The 21,667-nt window shown below is 39.3% G+C and overlaps 1 protein-coding gene across 4 annotated transcripts in view; it reads right to left on the bottom strand.

Annotated features, from left to right (window-relative positions):
- Positions 1-543: 543 nt before the first annotated feature.
- Positions 544-21,667, bottom strand: part of LOC149226756 (alpha,alpha-trehalose-phosphate synthase [UDP-forming] 1-like) — a 168,260-nt gene continuing 147,136 nt past the window's right edge. Inside the window, exons 11-12 of one of the 4 annotated variants that reach the window (XM_089377594.1) lie at positions 3,224-3,322; positions 548-1,034 (exon numbers count right to left, since the gene is read on the bottom strand). In XM_089377594.1, coding sequence (XP_089233720.1) covers positions 699-1,034; positions 3,224-3,322 — 435 coding nt within the window. In that variant the 3' untranslated portion in view covers positions 548-698. Of the gene's footprint in view, positions 1,035-3,223; positions 3,323-21,667 lie in introns of all 4 variants that reach the window. The other 3 variants (XM_089377591.1, XM_089377592.1, XM_089377593.1) reach the window with 3 other exon arrangements.

The raw sequence follows: 21,667 nt of genomic DNA, 5'->3' as shown, positions 1-21,667 counted from the left end.
GTCATGCCAAGCACTGGATTTAAACCATTATGATGTACAATTAGGTTGGTTGGCAATGATGTTGGAAAGATAAAGGTTGACGAAAGATGGATTGAAGTGGAGAAGGGATGAAAGGAGAAGTTGAGTTTGCTTCTAGAGATTGGGCATAGGCTTCTAAGGATAGGAATTGGGTTTGACAAAACCATATAGTTGACTTATGGAGCCACCATTGCAACAAGGACAAATGGACAACTCAAGCATGAACAAAGGTCAATCTTGGCAACAATATATATATATATATATATATATAGTGAAATTGAACACTAATGATATATCATCTTCAAATTGATGATCCTTAAGGGATCCACACCACTTCAAAATCGTCAAGTTAGACACTTTATGTTGGGGATAATTTTTGTGAACAATGTCTATAATGTTGTTTGGAAGAATGGAAAACTCAATGGATGTTCAATCTTCTCTTATTAAAATTAAGTGAAGCCTAAAAATAATGTATACATTTCTCACACATGAAAAAATGATTTGTTTTAATGAATTAATTTTACAATTCAATAATTAAGGTGATTCTTTCCAATAAAGGAAAGGGATAACCCAAAAGGAATATTAACCCCTAAAACTTCTTGTATAGCATTGTGCACACCATCACAAGATATTTCTATTACGAGATCCATTTAAATATGGACAAATTAATAATGATCATTTCAACCTTTTGTTTGAGCTTTATCAACATGTGACTTACTTCTTTTTGCAAGAGCATTTAAAAAAGCAATGACCTCCTCTGAGGATGCAAGAGAATAACGTGCATTAGATCGCTTCCGACCAACAGTACAAGAAAAGTAGTCATCGCCCTTTAGGTCGAGAACAGATGATCCATCCTGACAACCCGCATTCCCTCTGTCATTTTCAGTTTCACTTGTATCTTGTGATTTGATATTACTGCCCTTTTTGGATGGCTGCTTCCTTTCTCCTTCAATCACCCCATTTCCCTCTTTATCAAAAGGGAGTTCTGGCTCAAAGAAATTGTATATATCTTTATCCTGAAAGTAAAACATTACATATGCATTAAACCAAATTGCATAATAGATCAAAATTCCCCTTGCATTGTCAGGTCACAATTAGCCTCAAGCACCAAATAAACTGGTCAGAAGAATGGAATTCAACGAGGCATTTCAAGTATGTTTGATTAGGTCACTAACTTTGAATCATCATAGTTACAAAGGCCATGTCAAGATCACATACACCACTAACTGATCACTTCCCTTCATGCATTCTCGTTAAACTATTTAAAATCACATCGAACCATGGAGGTTTGTGAAAATTGAAATGGGTGTGGAACAGAGTCATAAAAGGAGGAGAAAACATTAGGAAACTGCACAATTACCACTACTTTCTGTCAACGACTACTTCAATTACTACTACTTCAATCAATGGACCAGCATCCTGATAATGCAATGAAAAGACTCACTTTCAGTTTTAAACGGACGAGAAGATCCACAGTAACATAGATACCTGTTATAGGAATTCAAATTTCATTTTTTTATTTCACAAGTCAAACAATGGACCAATTACTTGGATGAAAAAAGACCAAGAAATTGGCATGAACAAAGAAACATAAGACATAGTCAATACATATCAGACTTGAAAAGCCAAGTTGGGAAAGAAGAATTGCATATACCAGGAGTAGCTCACATGTGCTTAGGAAGGCTGATTTTACCAGAAGCAATGATTTATGAGATGAAAACACATCTATATTCAGCAACATATGGAAAGGTGCATGAAAGAAACCGGGTAACTCTACCAAGTAAACTGTGAAACAGTAAGAAATCATAGGATATGCATATTTGGATCTCAGTTAAGGGAGTCGAACAGTGATAGTTCAACCCAGATGGAATATTGATCACTGGATGCACTTTTTGCCTCTTATGGTATATATTTGTTTACCGATATAGGCAAAATCAAAAAGGTATTCTCGCATTTAGGTCTTGACATGAAGTAATAAATTCCTTCTTGATTTGCTCAAAATGATAATCCAATGATCATAATAAGAAGAAATGTGAAGAATCCAAACAAAACTAAGAGACAAAACTCAGAGACAGGGAACATAGTCAATGGAAGAAAAGATAATGCAGGACTAAGCCTGTAAGGATACCCCGCTGTATAAATTCAGAAACCAAGGATACTTGGACAATAACCCTACGCATCAAAAAACAACACAAGACTAGTACCTATCCAACTTATATTCAAATAAGAAAAACATGAAGAGGAAAGAAGTTAGAGTGGAAATCCTTTCATGGACTTTGGAACAGATATTATCGACTTAGGCTAAGAGAGGATATAAAATAAAAACTGTTACTGGGTTACTAGTTACTAGTTCCAATTCTATTCAATGGATTCGAATATAGAGGGAGATGGTCTTAAAATAAAGGAAATAAGACAATTTAAGAAAGTATTGCAGAGATTCATCATTTATAAAATAAAGAAAGATCTCCTAAAATTTGCTTCTGGAAGAGTCAGACTTGTGTCCCATTCACATAGATCCCATGTTGAGACTCGTCAATTACGAAAACAGTTAAAACTAGTATGGATGAGGACAGAGATCGGAAACAACATACGTAATCTAAAACAGACCTACAAAATCCAAGGATGAGAAACGTATATGTTTCATAGAAATCATCGACAACAGTTAAGAGTAGAATGGAGGCATAACTGAATGTGGAAAATTGACCCTTAGAAGGGAAAATGGACTGTGAATGCCTATGCCATAAATGTCCTCGAACAATAAGGAATTCCACAAAAAGCCTCTATGACCACAAATTTTCATAATCTTGTTGAGTGCATACTGTTCATCAAATCATACTGCCAAGTAAAGATCTTGGGCATCAGGATGCCATATTGCCAAAAGATTCCTGAGCTTGGAAATCTATAGCCAGGCATTACCAATTGGCAATAAGTCACCTAAAAATCAGAATAGATGAGTAGTCACTTATGTATGACTTCATTTTGTCACAAGTCGAGATAGCATTCTTAATCTTGATATGATTTGTTTTGCAATGCAAACCCAACACCCTTTTGAACATCTTTTGAGGTGGTCCTACAAAAGGAATAGTAAGGACGCTAGTACAATTCCCATTTCTCTCCTCCAGTGATTCACTCACCAAATAAATAATACATTCTTCTAGGTTTAAACTTTAAAATCTTTGTTGAACATTTTCAAATCACCACATACCTTGCTTAAAAAGTGACCAATGCATAGGACATAATCGATTGGTGTTGTCAGGTTTCTTCCATGTACGATTGCTCCCAAAATTCGATCAATTGCTGCCCCCTGGTTTGTAGAACATCATTGGGGTGAAAATTGATACAATATAGCAAAGGAAGAGCCTAAAATGTAGAAATTAATAGGCTAATTAATCGTAAATTTAAATGCTAAACCAGACAATATATCTAATATCTCCTATTGATATGAGATCAACTATTTAAAGAGCACAACCTAGGCATTAATTGCAATTTGCAACTAGCATGATTGCACTGAAATACAGGCCAGGAACACTTCTGAAATTAATACCAAGAGAGACGGAGAAAAATGAGAACTGAATGGAACACCTTTAGTTATCAAGAAGGACACAGATCATGTTCACAACTTTGAATGATGGTACATGGGGGAAGATGTCCCTACAGTAAGAAAGGATAGACTTGCACGAGAGTACTATGTTTCCTCTCCTAATGTACCTTTAATCTTACACACAATTAGTTAAATGTCGGAATTTGTCACCTACTATACAACTCCTATTGCTGGTCTTATTATCACTCAGGGCTGCACTGAAGACAACACAAAGACGACCCCAAATTTGCAGAAAGGTTGATTGCTAAATGTCACCCAAAATCTACACCTCTTCAGAGTTAGTGTGTGCTAACTCCAGGGAGGTTTCCCTTTGGTTATCAGATAGAAGTTTGGAAAAATCTGATACTAAAACAAGTTAAATGTGAACTGAACCTTGCTGCTTTTGACCCTAAAAGTGAGATTTAACCTATAATTTTTTCATGAAACAAACTTACAAATATGCAGCTTAACTTCACAAATTTGTGATATTTTTACATTAATAATGGATGATTTAGCCTTATAACACCAAGAATACAATCTCCTTTTTTTTTATCTTTGTTTGTTATAGAGTTTCGTCGATTGGTTCTTTATTTGTCAGGTTATGGAATTGTTTGAAAGGGAAGAAAAAAGAGCAAGGTGAAAGATCAAATATTGTTGATTTAAGAGGAGAATCTTTATTCAATTCTTAAAGTGAGAGATATTTAACAATTGAATTCTTACACATAGAAACTTGGATTTTCCAACAGAGGATCAGATTTTCATTATATCTAAGCAAAGATGATCAAGTATGTATGTCCAAATACAACAGAAAACAATGAATTTGGAAGGGGCTCATGTCTGTGTTATGAACCTTGTGTCTTAAAAGTGATAATAAACCAATAATTACAGTCCACTTTGAGGGGGAACTTCTTTTTACAACAAATAAAATATACAAGACAGGATTTAATGATCCTAAGACTAAATCTCCTTAGTATATATAGAGGAGACAAAGAGTACAATTACAATAAAATAGGACCATGAAAAGTTCTAGCCAACCTCCTAATATAACAATTAAACTAATGATGAAAGGGTATTAGGGCCTTAATATAGGGCCCAAGGGCCATAATAAAATAAAATCAAATCTAGAAAGCCCATCCATGCAGCGAGTAATAGATGTCAACAAACCCAAACCACCATGTGCTGCCCAAGCACTGAATGACAGCATGGAAGAGGCTGGAGAATGAGTGAAATATGGAAGTCAAAAGAAGAAGGGAAAGCAAAATGATAGAATCTTTTTACTGTCTTCAAGTTTGTATTAAATAAACCAATCCCCCCTCCCACTCCTCCACCCCCCACCCCCCAAGTGATGTTCCCAGATTGACCAGGAATAGAAGACATGAGAGAGGGAAACTTCTCTTGAACAATCACTGAAAATGATGCATGAAATCCTTAAAGACAAGGCCGTACTAGTCAACTGAAAGATAGGAAAGAATCTTCCCAGGACTAGCCACTGGAAGCTGTCAAGAATAATGGTGAAGACTGCCCGAAATTAGGTCATGTAGTTGTTAAAAACTTAAAAGTATGAAGGTTCTACGCAGAAACTTAAAAAAAAATTGCAGAAACTTGAAAGATCTATGTAGAAAACTGAATGTACTTTGCAGAAAACTAAATGTACTTTGCAGAAAGCTAAATGTTCTATGTTGTTACAATTACTTAGAATGCAGATTTCTTCTTCAAAACTTTTTCAGATCAGCGATTGTAGACACTGAGATTTAGGTCCAATGACCAGGGCAAAATCCCTCAAAGGGAAAACCCAAATGATTCTCTTTCTATTAGATTTATTCAATTGTTCAATAGCGTATAGAGAGAGAGAGAGAGAGAGAATAAATAAAGTCACCATTGTCTAATAATAATAATATTAATAAGGATAAAATATTAATTCTTGACTTGTATAATCATGATTGATTTGATTTTAAAATGGATTCCATATGTAGAGATCATTCTTGATCATTTAGACATGACTTTCTATTTTTGGAAAGTCAATTCCAAATTGAGATCTGACCTACTATTTTTGCAAATCATATTAGAATTGTTAGAAATGAAACCTTATTATAGGTGTTTCAAACAGAACAGAAAGATATGATTTCTTCTAGGAGAAATTCATCTCTGAGCTACCAAATTTTAACAATAGTGTGTATGTCTCTGCCTAAAAGAAATGCAAGATTGATGGATAAACCAAAGAAAGATAATCATGTGATACATATTATTCACTGAACATACATACTAATACACATTGTCTTGACACTTGGTTTCATATTCCAAGAGGTCTCTTGGACTCCTATGATTGTTGGCCTTCACTTGAGGGTTTTCTCCTTCCATTCAAGTGAATGAGCCAAGTTTGTATAACCAAAGAGGATTATTCTTCCAACACTTATCATCATTATATCTTCCTGGCATGTTGAAAAGGCACAGATTTAAATAACAGAGGTATTTATATATTTATTTTATTATATAAGAAAATTGAGTGATGATGTTACAATTGATGGCTCCTGGCTTAAATATAGCCTCAGTGCCTACTTGAGGGGTCATGATCTTTTGATCATGCCCCTTCTTCCTAAATTAATATATAACAATAACCTTCGTTTTTTCAGTGATACTTCTTCATTTTTTCAGCGATAATCTTTTCAACTTCCTTCTACATATTTTGCATTGACTTCTGGTTTTCTTCAAGAATTAATTTTGAGACACCTTTCACATGTTTTGGTGTTATTGAATCTGGCTTCAATGTATCATCCTATAGAGTTATTTTTTTCTTTTTGTAGGAAAATGTCAAAAACTTATTTTTTGTATTTAGAATGAAGGACACTAAAGATTCCATCTAGGGTGAACCCGGAATTATATCACTATTATCACAAAATAAGATTTTAATGGTGAATTGCGAGACAATAGTATAGTCTCCAATACTTAGTTCCAGATTGCTTATGTCATATTTTTTTTTATTCATCGAATCCATTGTTTCGATTATATTCGATTCAAGAATCACTAATTGGTTAGCACATTTAGTACTATCATAATTAGTATATTGAGTAAGGTGCTAATGAAGGAGGGATGTCGGCAATGGAGAAGACTAACGGAACAAGAACGATCAGTTGAATAGGCAACAAAGGACACGTGTCAACAAAAGGAGGATAGAATACCATGGAAATGACGGTGAATGGCAAACAGGCTCAACGAATAGGTATCAGCAGACAGTGGTTGGCTACAGACCGGTAACAGTCAAAGGGCGTTGAACGTGGCTCTAATACTAGATGTTGTAAAGGCATTGATTTAAGTAACATATGTATTTATATATTTTATTATATTATATAAGAAAATTGAGTGATGATGTTACAATTAATGGCTCCTGGCTTAAATATAGCCTCAGTGCCTACCTGAGGGGTCATGATCTTTTGCTCATGCCCCTTCTTCCTAAATTAATACTTATTAATACATAACAATTTAATTTTTATACATAACATGGCACCATGACTGTGGCATCTTCCTTTAAGTCTTTCCCGCTCCATGACCAAATTTATCACATGCACCTATGCATTGATGGGCCGAAATAGGAATTGTTTCTCCCCTTGGGGGTTGGTGTTGAAATGTGTAACTAGGTTCGGTCTTCATAATGAGATATGTAATCATGATTTTATGTATTTGATATTAAAGAGAAAAGAAATTTATTATTGTCATTCTTGATGCATGGGTATCATGTTCAATGTTATTTGATTTATAGGTCAAGTACCCATTGAGTGCTTTTAGGGCTTGTCATTGAGTCAACAAGTCAATTGAGTCATTGTCATGTATGGAAGACCCTTTTGGGCATGTTGTATATTGTAAATAAAATTTATGTAAAGTCAAAAGTGTCAAATAGACCCTCCAAGACCTTGTCAACAAGCAAAGATCATGTCGGCCTTCATGAGAGGACAAGTCGGCCCCTCCAAGCAGTTATTCGACCTAGAAGAGAAGCCTATATATAAGAGACATTGCCCTCATTTGAAGATTATCCAATCAGCTCTCAAGAAGTTCGATCTAAGAAGAGAAAAAGACGAAAAAGGAAGCCTAATACCTTCACATGTGCAAAAGAATTAGGGAAACTATTGCAGCTTCTAGACTGAATTGCAAACTTGCCATAAGAAGTTTAGTTAGGGCATATTATACAAAACGATTTCCATAGAAGGAAGAACCAAGTCAAGTGAAGAAGGAAGAAATCACCATCCTCTCGGACACGTACAAGAGCTAGGGTTTTTACACCAGTCGAAATTGCAGAAGAAATTGTTGGGGTCGAAGTTGTTGGTGAAGTTGTTGGGGTCGAAGTTGTTAGTGAAGCTCGTAGGGTCGAAGTCGCTAGTGAAGCTGCTGAGGTCGGATTTACTGGAGAAGTTGTTGGGGTTAAACTTGCTGGCAAAGTTTCTAGGAACAAGTTCTCTGAAGAATTAGATGGAAGGCTCATCAAGGAGGAAGGATTGACTTGGTCTTGGAGGGGTTTTTGACAAGGGTCTTAGATCTTGGAATTCATCATTTGAAATTCTATAAGAAGAGAAGACTTCTTATGGGTTTTCCTCTCAAGAGGAGAGGTTTTGGCCCTCGCTGATAGCCTATATCTTGTGTCCTCTTGTCTCATTGATCTTTATTGTTTGGTACTTGTTTGATGATAGAAAACACAATAATAATCAAGTTGGAGAAGAAACTAATCAAGTAAAATGACATCACAAGCAATTATCAAAGTAAGAGAAATCACCTAACCTAGTTGACCCTAAATTTCTCGACATGGTATCAAAGCTAAGGTGATAAGACAAGAAGAGGCAGCTTGAAGAACATCAACTGAAGAAAGATTCATAAGGGCCGAGCACAAGGAAATCATCAAGGACTAATCCATACATCATCTTGAAGGAAGGGACTAAGAAGCACTAAGGAGAAGTATTCATCTCAAGGATCACATCATCACAAGGACAAGAAGACCTCAGGGACCCTACCTTCACTCAAAGAAAGGACTACACATTTGAAGCATCTTGAAGTTTCCATATTCAACATTTCTACATCCAAAGGAAGCAAGAAGAAGCATTGCCATCATCATCATAGAAACCAAGGTGATCAACAATTATCTACTTTATCGTTTATTTCATAAAATGTGTGATATCCAATAAACAGCTATAAACAGTACACACAAGTTTATGAAGGAAGGGGGCAACTCCCTAAACCAAGTTCACCCCAAATACTTCAAAATATAATACAAGTGTATTTTACAAGTCTACAAAGGTGTGACAATTGCCTGGTTGCACCAGCAACTCGTCCACTCAATTATGTCCAAATCGTGCAGCTTATGCCTGCACTGTTGGCCGCGTTGTGTAGCTTTGCCCGCACTATCAAGATGTGCCACTTATAACCACACTACCAACCAATTCCTGTAGCCTCTGCCCGCACTGTAAAGGATCCCCAAGTTCCGCAGCTGCAACTACAGAAGTCACCCCGTTCAGAAATCCGCCTGTCCTGCCCGCCTTGGGCGGGCGCATGGCCCAGACTGCTACCTGTTGCATGCGACTTGCACTGTTTTGCCCGCGGGTCGTCGTGGTCTACACGAGCTGCCCCCGAACTATTCGTTCACCCTTCGCACTTCGCACTTCTCTGAACTTGTGTGAACTACATTGTTTGAATGGTTGCTTTGGTCGACTCACTCCTGTCCAATATATACCCGCTCGTCCATCACCATTTAACTGAGTTGACGTGTTATACTTTGAATGAGCCAACTTACACTCTACTGTGGGTACCCCTCCCAGTGGGCGCGCCCCTCGTGCCGACCTTCCAAGAATCAGGCAGGCGCCCCTTGCCAGGTGTGCGTGCCCCTTGCCCGTGCCTCGTCTCTTCCTTAGTCCGCACACTAAGCCTTCCCCCAGTCTTCCTTCACTCACAAGTCACGTCATTGCCCATGCTAGTCGCTTGCCTCACCCTTGTTGCTACTGCTCACCTTGCCCTTGTTACTATGACTATGTGACCTTTGCACGAGTCGGGCAGGTAGGCGCCCGCACCTCACGCCCGTCACCCTTGTGCAACGCGGGAGCATGTTGCCTCAACTCGATTCGGTTAAACGTGCCTACTATGCCCGACTTGCTCGTTCGGTTAAACGCGCCCGCTATGCCTGACTCGTCCGTTCGGTTAAACGCGCCCGCTATGCCTGACTCGCCCGTTCAGTTTTTCGCCTCTCCACATGCTCGTGGGCGGACACGGGCACTCGTTGGTTGTAGTGCCAACTCAAAGCCCTGACTAAGTGCTTCCATGCCCCTGCCAAACTATGCCGCACTTCGACCAACTACTTCTTCCACTTCCTCCGAAACGGCTTCGATACCAACTGTCACGACCCCACACTAGAGGTGATTTAAGTCCACTGCAAGCGATGTGCAACACTGACTAACTCTTTCGTTTCAACACTACTAAAGTTTTTGGACTACACCTAAAATCCAAGACTTAGCCAAATTCTTTGTTCAAGTGTTCCTTTACTTCAATAATGTAGCGAAATTATCATTCATTCAACTCACTTACCTTCTTTATCATTGACTTCATAAAATGTGTGATATCCAATAAATAGCAATAAACAGTGCACACACCAGTTTATGAAAGGAGGGGGCAACTCCCCGAACCAAGTTTGCCCCAAATACTTCAAACTATCATACAAGTGTATTTTACAAGTTTACAAAGATGTGGCAGTTGCCTGGTTGCACCAGCAACTCGTCCACCCAATTTTGTCCAAATCATGCCTCTTCTACCCGCACTGCCACCGATCCAGGTGGATATTGGTGGCCACCCGCCTATTCCACCTAGAACCTCAGTCAGTTTCATTTGTTTCCTTGTTCATTTTAGCATTTACTATTTTTAGCAGCTTTTCAGGTCCTAAACTTCCAGAGCAATTTTGACCCCCTAAATGACATTTTTTTGGGGTCTGTGACAGGGCTGTTTCAATAGGTAGGGGCCTGCAACAAAACCTATAGTACTCAGAGAGACCTTGCCAACAAGGTATCGTACGCGCCAAACAGAGATAATATGACCAAGTTACGACCCCGGGAAGTTGGTTGCCCAACTAACCCCAAGGGGACCCACAAACTCTTGGTGTTACATCTCCTAGGGCTAGGGTTTTGGTTGCTTAGGGTTTTCTCATGTTTTCCAATAATAAATAGGCCCTTGAGTTTCATTGTAAGATAATTCAGAGGCATGTAGACGCCACATCTCTTCTTAGAGATAAGCTACCATCGCCTGAGCTATCTTATATCCATTCTGTTCGTAAGCATAGTTCAGTGTTTTTCTATTAATGAAATGGAGTGTTTTTCTGTTGCATCTCTGTGTTTTTTATTATATTTGTAAGTTGTTGCATTCTTGTTTAAGTTCGGATTAGTGGTATCAAAGCGATCTGTTCTTTCTCTGTTTTTCTTTGCATGTCCCCAACAAGGTCAAGGTACAAGGAGTTAGGGCTTGATCTGGTTGAACCACTGCAAGATCAGCCTCGCAAAACCCAACAACCTCCCATGGCGGAAGAAAAGAAAGACGAGGGGGCAAGAGATCCTTTCAAAATGTCGTTGGGGAAGCCCTTGAGCGATAAAAGGACGCGATGATGGATAACTTTGCCCAGATCCTTCGACGACTACCCACAGGCAATGCATCTTCATCCAGCAGCCACTCTGGAGGCACCACTCCTTTTAAGGTACAAATTAACTTCAGCGTTCCCATATTCGAAGGCCTGATAGATGCAGACGCTGTAGATAAATGGTTAAATCTATTGGAAGGATATTTTTCAGTTCATGACTTTTCCAATCAGGAAAAGATTACTTTTGCACTTCTTAAAGTCGCCCCACACGTCAAGGATTGGTGGGAAACCTACTATGAACAAAATGACAAGAGTGAACCCTAGCTGGTTTCAACCGCACCCACTTGGAATTCTTTCCAAAACGCCCTCTCTCACCATAAGTTTCTTTTGGGCTTCTAGATCCTGCATAAGTTATGTCTACAAATATATAATGAGAAGTGTAACATCATCACGAGGGTAACTAATTTCATAGGAGAAGTAAGATACCTCATTCAACAACTTAGGGTTTCCATGGAAAAAGGCAAGTTGAAGGCTATAACTTTGCAGAACTCAAACATTTAAAGAAGGCTCATCATGCAAAAAAAAGGGAAACATCTACCGAATAAGGATCTTTAATATCCTCAAGATTCTCTGATGGAATCTTCACTAGAAGATTCACTGATCTAGGGATGAAGCAAGTGTTTCAATAGAAACTCCAACTTGAGATCATGGATGATAATATGATGTCATAGGAGCAGTTCAAGGGGTTGAAGATCTTTCAATCAAGGAAGTTGTTGAAAGAAGCCTGGATAACCTAAAGGTAAAATGAGGTATGTATGCTTGTATTTAATTTTATAATGTCATGTCATATGGTTGCAGGTAATATGGATCATTACTTCTATCTTAAGAAGCATGATCAAGGGAAAATGATCTCCTCCTCTGAAAGGATGCAGAAAGGCATAAGTCACACTAGATGAAATCAATATACTATGTCCTCTTATGAAGTATGAGGTGGTTGACTACAATGAAGAAACTCTGATTGAAAGCTACTTATTGGGAATGGAATGTGTAAGGAAGAAAGAGATCGTGAGATATGCAACCCTAATGAAGGCAATCAACATCCAAAAGACTTTACTAGAAAATCTCTATGAAGACTCGGATAGAAAAGATGAAGACCCTTGAGAATGGATATCTTTGGGAGATGTGTCAACATAAATGCAGGATGTTGATACCTACAGAAAGATGTCATGATCAAGAGCTTGTACGATTTGATTTAATGATATATTTTGATTTCTTGAATAATATCTAGATAAGTTCATGCAGGACTACTTACAAGTACAAACTAGCATTCATGTGATGGATAGAAGAAGCAAGATAAGAAAGAAGTAGTCATATGATGAAGGTTCCAGATATGAAGAAGGCCACTTTCCATGAAGAAAGGAATAACATGATGAACAAAGGAGGAAATTGATCTATAGTTGTTGCCCTACAAAGAAGAAGCTCAACTAGATTTCATGACATCAAGAAGAGAAGTGGATCAAGCAGCTAAAGGACCCATGAAGAAAAAGTTGCTGATGTATAGAAGATTCCCTAAGAAGGAGCTTTGACAAGTCCCTGATCAAGGAGATTGAATTAAATCACCCTTGATTAAAAAGGAGTAACAATTGTGTTTTTCTATTTCATGTGTCACACACTAGACAAAGACTAACAGTGGTCAGTCTAGGTGAAGGCCATGAAGAGAAATGTAAACACATGATATCCTCCCTAGCCGAGAGGGAGAGATAGACACAACATTCTTGTCTTCACTTTGGAAGAAAGAATGGAGGATTGCGTAATCGTCTGGCATCGGATGCTCTTTGAGGATGTGTAGGGAATCCAAGACATGAGTAGGCAAGAGGACCGATATTCTTTGAGGGTTGGGAACCCAAGATAAGAATAGTCCTAGAATATCATACTCAGTGAACACCCGGGTGGGTATGTACCTTGAGAGGCAATGATGAAGGTGTCTATAATCATTGGTCTCGCCAACATTGTGCTCTGATCTATTGAGAGATAGAGTTGTTAGTCAAGGCCTTGCTATGTGACAATGTTGGTTATAATGATGCTATACAGATGGATTATCAATCTGATTCTTCTTATGAAAAATTCTTCAGATTGAGAGTGACCAAGTACCATCATGAATACCTCACTAGTTAAGAGGGAGTGTTGAAGAAAGTGTAACTAGGTTCGGTCTTCATGACATTTTAATTATGATTTTTGTAAAATGAATTTATTATTCCTCACTGCATGGGTTTCATGAGCAAGAGGTTTATTTATTTAGTGGCTCGCATTGAGAGCCTTAGGATGTCAAAGAGTCAATGTCATGTGTACAAGTCTAGAAGTCTGAACAGCCCTCCAAGACAAGCACAATCCTCCAAGACAAGCACAAGAAAAAGTCTACAAGCTAAACAATAAAGAAGGCAGTCATGTCACCTTCAAAATTTATTTATATGACACGTCAGCTCATATGTGGAGACACAACAATTCAAGGTGACATGTCGATTTATTTACAAAGACATAACAACTATAAATACTCCACCGGGGTCACCACAGAAGCTAAGAATTTAAGACAAGTCTCTGTAACAACGGAAGAGAACAGAGCCTCAACATACTCTGAAATCTCGGTGGTAAGCACGGTGACATCCTCACATTCTTCTTTGAAATTTCAAACAAGTAAAGTAACACAGAAATTTCGAATGGTGACACAGTCATTCAGGTTTTCGATGGAAAAAGATACCCGAAGTTTCTTGGATGACACAATGGCTCAGAATCTTGGGTGGTTATGTATTTATCGGGTGATCAATGTCTCGGGGTACAATACAGTATCGAAGCAACACTATAGTCTCTCAGTGCAAGGAGTGCACAGTCATTGAAGAAGCAGTAATATCTCGGTGCAAGAAGTGCACAATCATAGTCTCGATGAAGATCACATGACACTGTCTCGACATGTATTATGGACAATGATAATCATGATCTCAATAAAGACATTGTATCAAGTAATGAAGATCTCAATGGCACAATGACGATGTTGATCTCAGTTGTAACGAAGAATAGGATTGGTGTCTTGGTCTTGGAATGGCTCAGTAAGTCAAGGGTCATGGTCTTGGTGTTCGTCAATAGGAATCAATATAAGAAGAATTGTGTGTTGGTTTTCCTCTCCAAGAGGGAGAGGTTTTGGCCTTGGCAGAAAGCTTACATCATGTGTTCTTGTCTCTTTGTTTTGATAGCTATTTGATGAACTAACGAAGACACACTCTAATAATAATAAGAGAAGATTGGAATAAGAAGAAAGAAATTTGAAAAACACCTCACAAATAGTTATCATGCTATAAGAAGAATCACACTAACAGTCTCTAACTGCCCTAGATTCTTCAACACATAAGACATTGTAGTCATAGCATTGCCTTGCCAAAGATGTGTGTTGGACCTTTAAGAGCCTCCACATGGATGTATCGCCCCTTTTTCACCTCAAGATGTTGAAATGTTCAGCGAAGTAGCCAAGTCGTTAACATGATTAATGGTGTGCCAAGAGCACCTAGAACGCCCCCAAGCTAACCTTATACCTACATGATGGGTGTTGCCTTGTTCCAAAGCCTAGATGAGGATGGAGATCACTTGAGATTCTTTGGAAGGGTTGGGTACACTACCTTTTGAGACTAATGCTTTGTGTTAGCACGGCCATGCCACCCATGCATGTCCTAGGATGGTGATGCAATTGTTTGTTGATTTGGGGTAGCATCGAATGTGCTCTAGCCACGAAATTTGGTGGAGAGGTTGGGGCACATGAGATCTCCAATACCTAGAAAGGGTTTGGGAAGATTCTAAACAAATCAGGAGATATTAAAATAATTAATATTTTTAATGAAGTCCCTAAGTCTAAACTTAGGGAAAATAAAATATTAAAGTGTATTAATATGAATCTGTGTTAGAATGGTCCAAAAGACATAGATCAAGCTAGATCTAATCTTAGCCGTTGATTAGGGACTTAATCTCGGCCGTTGAGATGTCAACAGGAAAAGTATAAGAGGAGGCTTGAGGGTCACTTGGAGAAGACACCAGAGTGATCAGTCATTCTATTCTCTAGGGCAGGGTTTGCTAAGAGAGATACCATTAGTGATCAGGAGATGCAGCTGAGGGGCATTTGAGTACAGAGAGACAGAGAGGCAGAGATAGTACCAGGAGAGCAGTGCAATAGCCAAGGAGAGTGACGCAAAGCCAGCAAGGGCTCACGCAGGGCCACGCAGAGGCAATTGGGAGTTGCGCAGAGCCTCAGAGAGGGCAACGTTGCTGACGCAGAGGGCCAGAGAACTGACACAAGGCCTCCCAAGGCTGACGCAGACCCATCCGAGGTGACGCAGAGCCAGCGTGAGGCAGAGGGGGGCTGACACAGTCCAAAGAGAGGCTGACGCTAGGGTTTCTGGAGCAGATTGGGGCTGAGTAGCTGCCAGAAGGTTTATCCGGGGTTTCAGCTAGGAGATTTGTCAAAAACTGGAGAGGTATTACTACCAAGGAAATTCTCTGTTGGGTAGGCCAGATTCAGCACCCAAATTGTACTCTGATATTTCTTAATAAGAAAACCCTCAAATAGTTGCACTGGTTTTCCCACATTGGGTTTTTTCGGGGGCATTAGTCCAAAAATAATGGTGTCATATGGCATGTTTGTTTCTGTTTCTTTTAGTTGTTGACCTGTAATATGTTGAGCACGCACTAGTGTTTATTTTCAGTATTTACATTGTAAATAACTTGTTAAGGAAAATAACAAGTAGGTAGGAATAAATCAGATAAAGTGCATGGAGGGTTCCTAACTAAGTAAATTTAGAAACTTCAACATGGTATCATAGCATGATTGCAGATCACAAGAAGACTAAAGGACATCAGCCGAGCGGAGAAATAGCAGCAGAAAACAGTGGTCCCGAGGTGACAAAAGTTGTTTCTAGTAGAGCAGCAACAAGGAAGGGTGACGCAGTGCCTGCGTCATCAAGGGTGAGCCGGCAAGAGGCAGCGCAGAGGTGAAGGAAGGCAAAAGAAGCCTCTCGCAGAGCCACGCAGTAGCTGGGAAGGCTGATGCAGTTCGCTAAGGAGGCCGGGTTGTGGTGTCGGGATTGCGCAGAGCCTAGGAGCTCGCACCTTCAGGTTGTTGGGGTTTAGAAGGCTATGGGAATATTGCAAAGTGGAGTTAGTGAGGTACTGTAGTCACAACAGTACCTGACAAAGCAAGGCCAGAGGAGTTGCTACCGAGGGTTTCTATTCGAGGAACCCAGATCAGTGGTGCGGTTGCACAAGACGATCAGAGTAGGGGGCATCTCGACAACGGCAGAAGGATTTCCAGGAGGGAAATCAGGACTCAGAGGGAGTCCAGAAGAGAACTTCCAGACAAGAAGTAGAGAGACTCAGTAGAAGTCGAACCGAGAACTTCCAGATGGGAAGTAGAGAGACTTAACAAGAGTCAAACCGAGAACTTCTAGACGGGAAGTAGAGAGACTCAGCAGGAGTCGAACCGAGAACTTCCAGACGGGAAGTAGAGAGACTCAGCCGGGGTCGAACAGAGAACTTCCAGACGGGAAGTAGACTCAACAGGAGTCGAACAGAGAACTTCCAGGGGGGAAGTAGACTCAGCAGGAGTCGAACATAGAACTTTTGTAAAGACTGATATTAAATTTTATTCAGATTGACAGATTTCTTTTGTAAAATTCTATCAAATTAAATGCATCTGCGTACCTGATTCTTTGTGTACCTAATTCTCTCGTCTGGTGTTGATCACATTGCTCCAAGTTTTCTGATTCTTTGCGTACCTGATTCTCCCGTCTGGTGTTGATCACATTGCTCCAAGTTTTCTAGTTCCATTACCAAACGAACTTATTCCTCCCTGCCTATCTGGGATCAACCTCTGCGGTTCCCAGATCTAGACAACTTTGAAATGGAAGTCCACTGGCCCCTGTGCCCAAAACTCCAAGAACAGTTGAAAATTTTCCAATTTTCAGTTCCAAAATCCAGCCTCTGGCTCATCCCTCCAATAGATTTATCTTTCCCCTTCCTCTGTATATTCCCCCCCCTTTTTTCCATGCTCCTCTTCCGACTTTAAGTATCCTTTCTTGGTAGTCACTGCTCCCTACATGGTGACACCTTACCTTGTAACGTGTAATTCTATCAGACCAAAACTACAGGAAATTTGACGAGTATTAGTTTACCTTTAGGATTTTTTATTAGTTTTCTTTAAATATCATTAGTTTATAATATTTATTTTATTTTGATTTGAATTTCACATTTTAATAATTTATTAATTTAATATTATGTGATATATAAATATATCACCATATTTATATTTAACTTAAATTTTACATTTATTTCATTATAACTAAATTTACTTTATACTTTTAAATTTATATTATTAAAATTATTTAGGGTATTTTCTCCTTAATTATAAGGCATTAAGCAATATATTTGGTGATGGGTGAGGGTGTAACTTTTATCTGAAGCAATGTCGATTTTCAACATTTATAGTTAATTTAGAATATATATATAATAGTGCAATACATGCAATACATGCATATGTAGCTATCATATGCATGCATTGTATGCATGCTAATACTCTAGTGCTCTTTATATTAAAGATGGGTCATTACAACTTCCAGGCGGGAAGTAGACTCAGCAGGAGTCGAACAGAGAACTTCCAGGCGGGAAGTACAGAGACTCGGAGGAGTCGACAAGAAGAGCAGAGAGATGGTCATGAATGGGTTGAGGGATCAAGACAGGTTGGATAAAGCATCCAACTTTGTCATCTGCATGTCCAGGATCCTGTCTGTTCTATGTGCCATGAGTGCACACGCACCACTTGAGCAGAAGTGGGGAGACATCAAGCTGTAGTCAGGTGGACTACATGCGATGAGGGACAGGATCCTCGAGGTACCCAGCCTCTTGGATTAGACCTTGCTACAGGAGCCCTGACGAGGAGTAGCAGGACTCGCTGAGTCGGGTAGAGACAGATGCGAATGGAGCGACAAAGAGAGCTATAGTGCAGGAGTCCCGAGATAGCGCGAGGCTAGCAGGTTGCAACAATGCGAGAGGCACAAGAGTGTTGCACCAGTGTAGGATGGCACAGAGGTGTGCAACGGTGCAAGATGCAGGGAGTTGTTGCAACAGCGCAGAGGTCAGAGAAGGAGCATTTGTCAACGACAGAGGGAGCTTCAGCATCAGTGGGTGTCTCTATCCCAATACGGAGGTCAAATTGGGAGATCAGTTACTTACTTCTCAGTAACTGAGTTGCAGTGCAACAGTGGGCAGCACGATGCAACATGATGAGAGGAGGTGCAGTGCGGATGCAGTGCTTGGAGAAAGGACCAGCAACAGCATGGATGCAGAGGGAGCTGTCGTACAGATGCAGCAGTGACATTGGCAGAACCATGGGCAGCGGTACAAGATGCAGCAGTGTAGAGGATGTTGGGCAGGAAGGCCTAACATCAACACAAGTACTAATGTCGGATGATCAAAGTAATACTCAGTGAGGAGTATTGCTAGAGCACATTCCTCGCTAAGAGGGAGTGTTGATTTGGGGTAGCATTAGATGTGCTCTAGCCACGAAATTTGGTGGAGAGGTTCGGGCACATGAGATCTCCAATACCCAGAAAGACTCTAAATGGATCAGGAGATATTAAAATAATTAATATTTTTAATGGAGTCCCTAAGTCTAAACTTAGGGAAAATAAAATATTAATGTGTATTAATATGAATCTGTGTTAGAATGGTCCAAAAGACATGGATCAAGCCAGATCTAATCTTAGCCGTTGATTAGGGACTTAATCTCGGCCGTTGAGATGTCAACAGGAAAAGTATAAGAGGAGGCTTGAGGGTCACTTGAAGAAGACACCAAAGTGATCAGTCATTCTATTCTCTAGAGCGGGGTTTGCTAAGAGAGATAGAATTAGTGATCGGGAGATGCAACTGAGGGGCATTTGAGTACAGAGAGACAGAGAGGCAAAGATAGTGCCGAGAGAGCAGCATAGTAGCCAAGGAGAGTGACGCAGAGCCAGCCAAGGCTCATGTAGGGCCACGCAGAGGTAGCCGAGAACTGCGCAAAGCCTCAGAGAGGCCAGCATCGCTGATGCAGAGGACCAGAGGGCTGACACAAGGCCTCCCAGGGCTGAAGCAGACCCATCCGGGGTGATGCAAGGCCAGTGTGAGGGAGAGAGGGGCTAACGCAGTCCAGAGAGAGGCTGGCGCTGGGGTTTCTGGAGCAGACTAGGGCTGAGTAGCTGTCGGAAGGTTTTTCTGGGGTTTCAGCCAAGATATTTGTCAGAAACTGGAGAGGTATTACTGCCAAGGAAATTCTCTGTTGGGTAGGCCAGATTCGGCACCCAGATTGTACTTTGATATTGCTTAATAAGAAAACCCTCAGATAGCTACACCAGTTTTCCCACATTGGGTTTTTTCGGGGACATTAGTCCAAAAAAAATGGTGTCATATGGCGTGTTTGTTTCTGTTTCTTTTAGTTGTTGATCTGCAATATGTTGAGCATGCACTAGCGTTTATTTTCAATATTTACATTGTAAATAACTTGTTAAGGAAAATAACAAGTAGGTAGGAATAAATCAGATAAAGTGCATGGAGGGTTGCTAACTAAGTAAATTTAGAAACTTCAACATTGTTCTTGATGATGACGTTCTAGTAAAGGAGATGTTACTTGGAGATTCACCCATTTACTTTAATGATGTCCTTTGGAGTAAATGATGTCCCTTGGAGTGAGGAGCACTCCTGGACCTACTTGGCACTTTTCTTTATCGAGATGATCATTTACGGAGGATTTCGTCACATTAGAGAGCTAATTCTACCACACATGTGGAGAATTCATGTCATCTTATTATGATTTATCATTTTGTAATGTTATCTTTTAGGTCAAGGTGTGACCTATTAGCCTTGTTGAATGCTTTAAGAAAATTTTGAGGGCCTTTTCATTGTAACTTAAGGAAAAATGATTTGGTTGCCCTCATATAAATAGAGGGGAGTCATTTTCCCTGGAACATTATCACACACACACACTCACCATTCTTCTCTTGAAAGAGTGCACACTACTCCTTATATTCTTTCTCTTGAACGCAATGGCCAAGTAGAATGTGAAATTGTGAATTGTCATGGGGAGGATTTCTTATGAATTGATTAAGCAATTCCTGCTTGAATGGCGTCAATTTAATGCTATCTGGTTCCATTTTGCATGTAATTTCTGAAATTAAAGTTTTTCATTGTGCCATATTAAAAAGTTCTAATGAACTCACGTTTCTATGTGTTTATCAAAAATTTGTCTTCAAGAATCCATCAAAGGAACTTGTTTCATGCATCCTTTGACCTTAAATCACCAATGAGTGAAATTCGCACATTGTACTCCACCACTATTCATCCAAGGTCCTTTTATCTTGACCTCATCCTAATTGACTCCATTGCCCAATTGAATGAAGGCACTAGTCTAGTTGTGTTGATGACTCAAAATTTCCTCCTTTCTCTTTTTCATGATAGCTCAAGCTAGGGTATGGTCTAAATGTGCATTTAATAGCAATCTTGCACCTATATGTTATTGCCTTTTAGGTAGGAATTGCATCTATTAATGTTTAAAAGGAAAAATCTATCGTTTATTACATATTTGTAATATCCCCAATTTTTAATTTTCATGTGACGAGGTGAGTGGAGATCCTTGGGATGGTGCTAAGCATAGCACAATTTTGAAATTCAGGTATGGGAGGCAATTCAACCCTTGGGGATAATTCGCACTTGTGAAGGAAGAGAGAGAAAGAAAGGGGGGTGTGAGTTAGTGGAAAATGGGGTCCACCAAGAGAGAGAGGACCAAATTCTATAAATAAGGCAAGGAGGCCTCCATTTGGTATCTTTTGACAATCTAACTTTTGAACACAAATTTCCTTGAGTTGTTTAGCCAAGTAAACTAGTGTTGTTTAGCACAAGGAATTCCCAAGCGAGAATTCCACCTCTACCTTCAGTGAACTTTGAGTGTCGCCCTAGAAGAGTGTTTCAGAACATAGTGGGGAGAGATTTGTTGGAGTTCGCGGGTGTAACGCCCCTAATGATAATAAAATTAATAATAAATAATATAATATAATATAATATTAAAATGTAAGTAAATAAATAATAAACAATAAAGAAAAGATAATAATAGCAAATAACTAATAAATAATGAAGAGAATATAATAATAAATAAAATAGTAAATACTAAACTGGAGTTCTAAATAACTATATGTAAAAGTAAACTATAAAAATAGTAAGAATAAGTAAAGTTAACAAAAAGTAAAAAGGGATAAAATAAGATAAAGTTAAATTAAGAGAAATATTAAATTAAATAAAACTTAAAATAAAGAAATAAAAGTTGAATGTTGACACATGGAATGTGTGCATGCAGACCCCTTTCCATTTTTTTGTCTATTTAATGGACGATGAGAATGATGAGGTTCATCCATTCCTTT

The sequence above is a fragment of the Pinus tabuliformis genome, chromosome J (assembly GCF_031772625.1).
Source record: "Pinus tabuliformis cultivar Carrire ecotype Pingquan chromosome J, CPIR1, whole genome shotgun sequence".
Taxonomy (NCBI): domain Eukaryota; kingdom Viridiplantae; phylum Streptophyta; class Pinopsida; order Pinales; family Pinaceae; genus Pinus; species Pinus tabuliformis.
The sequence above is the reverse complement of the archived record's forward strand: the minus strand, read 5'-3'. Positions and strand labels throughout refer to the sequence as shown.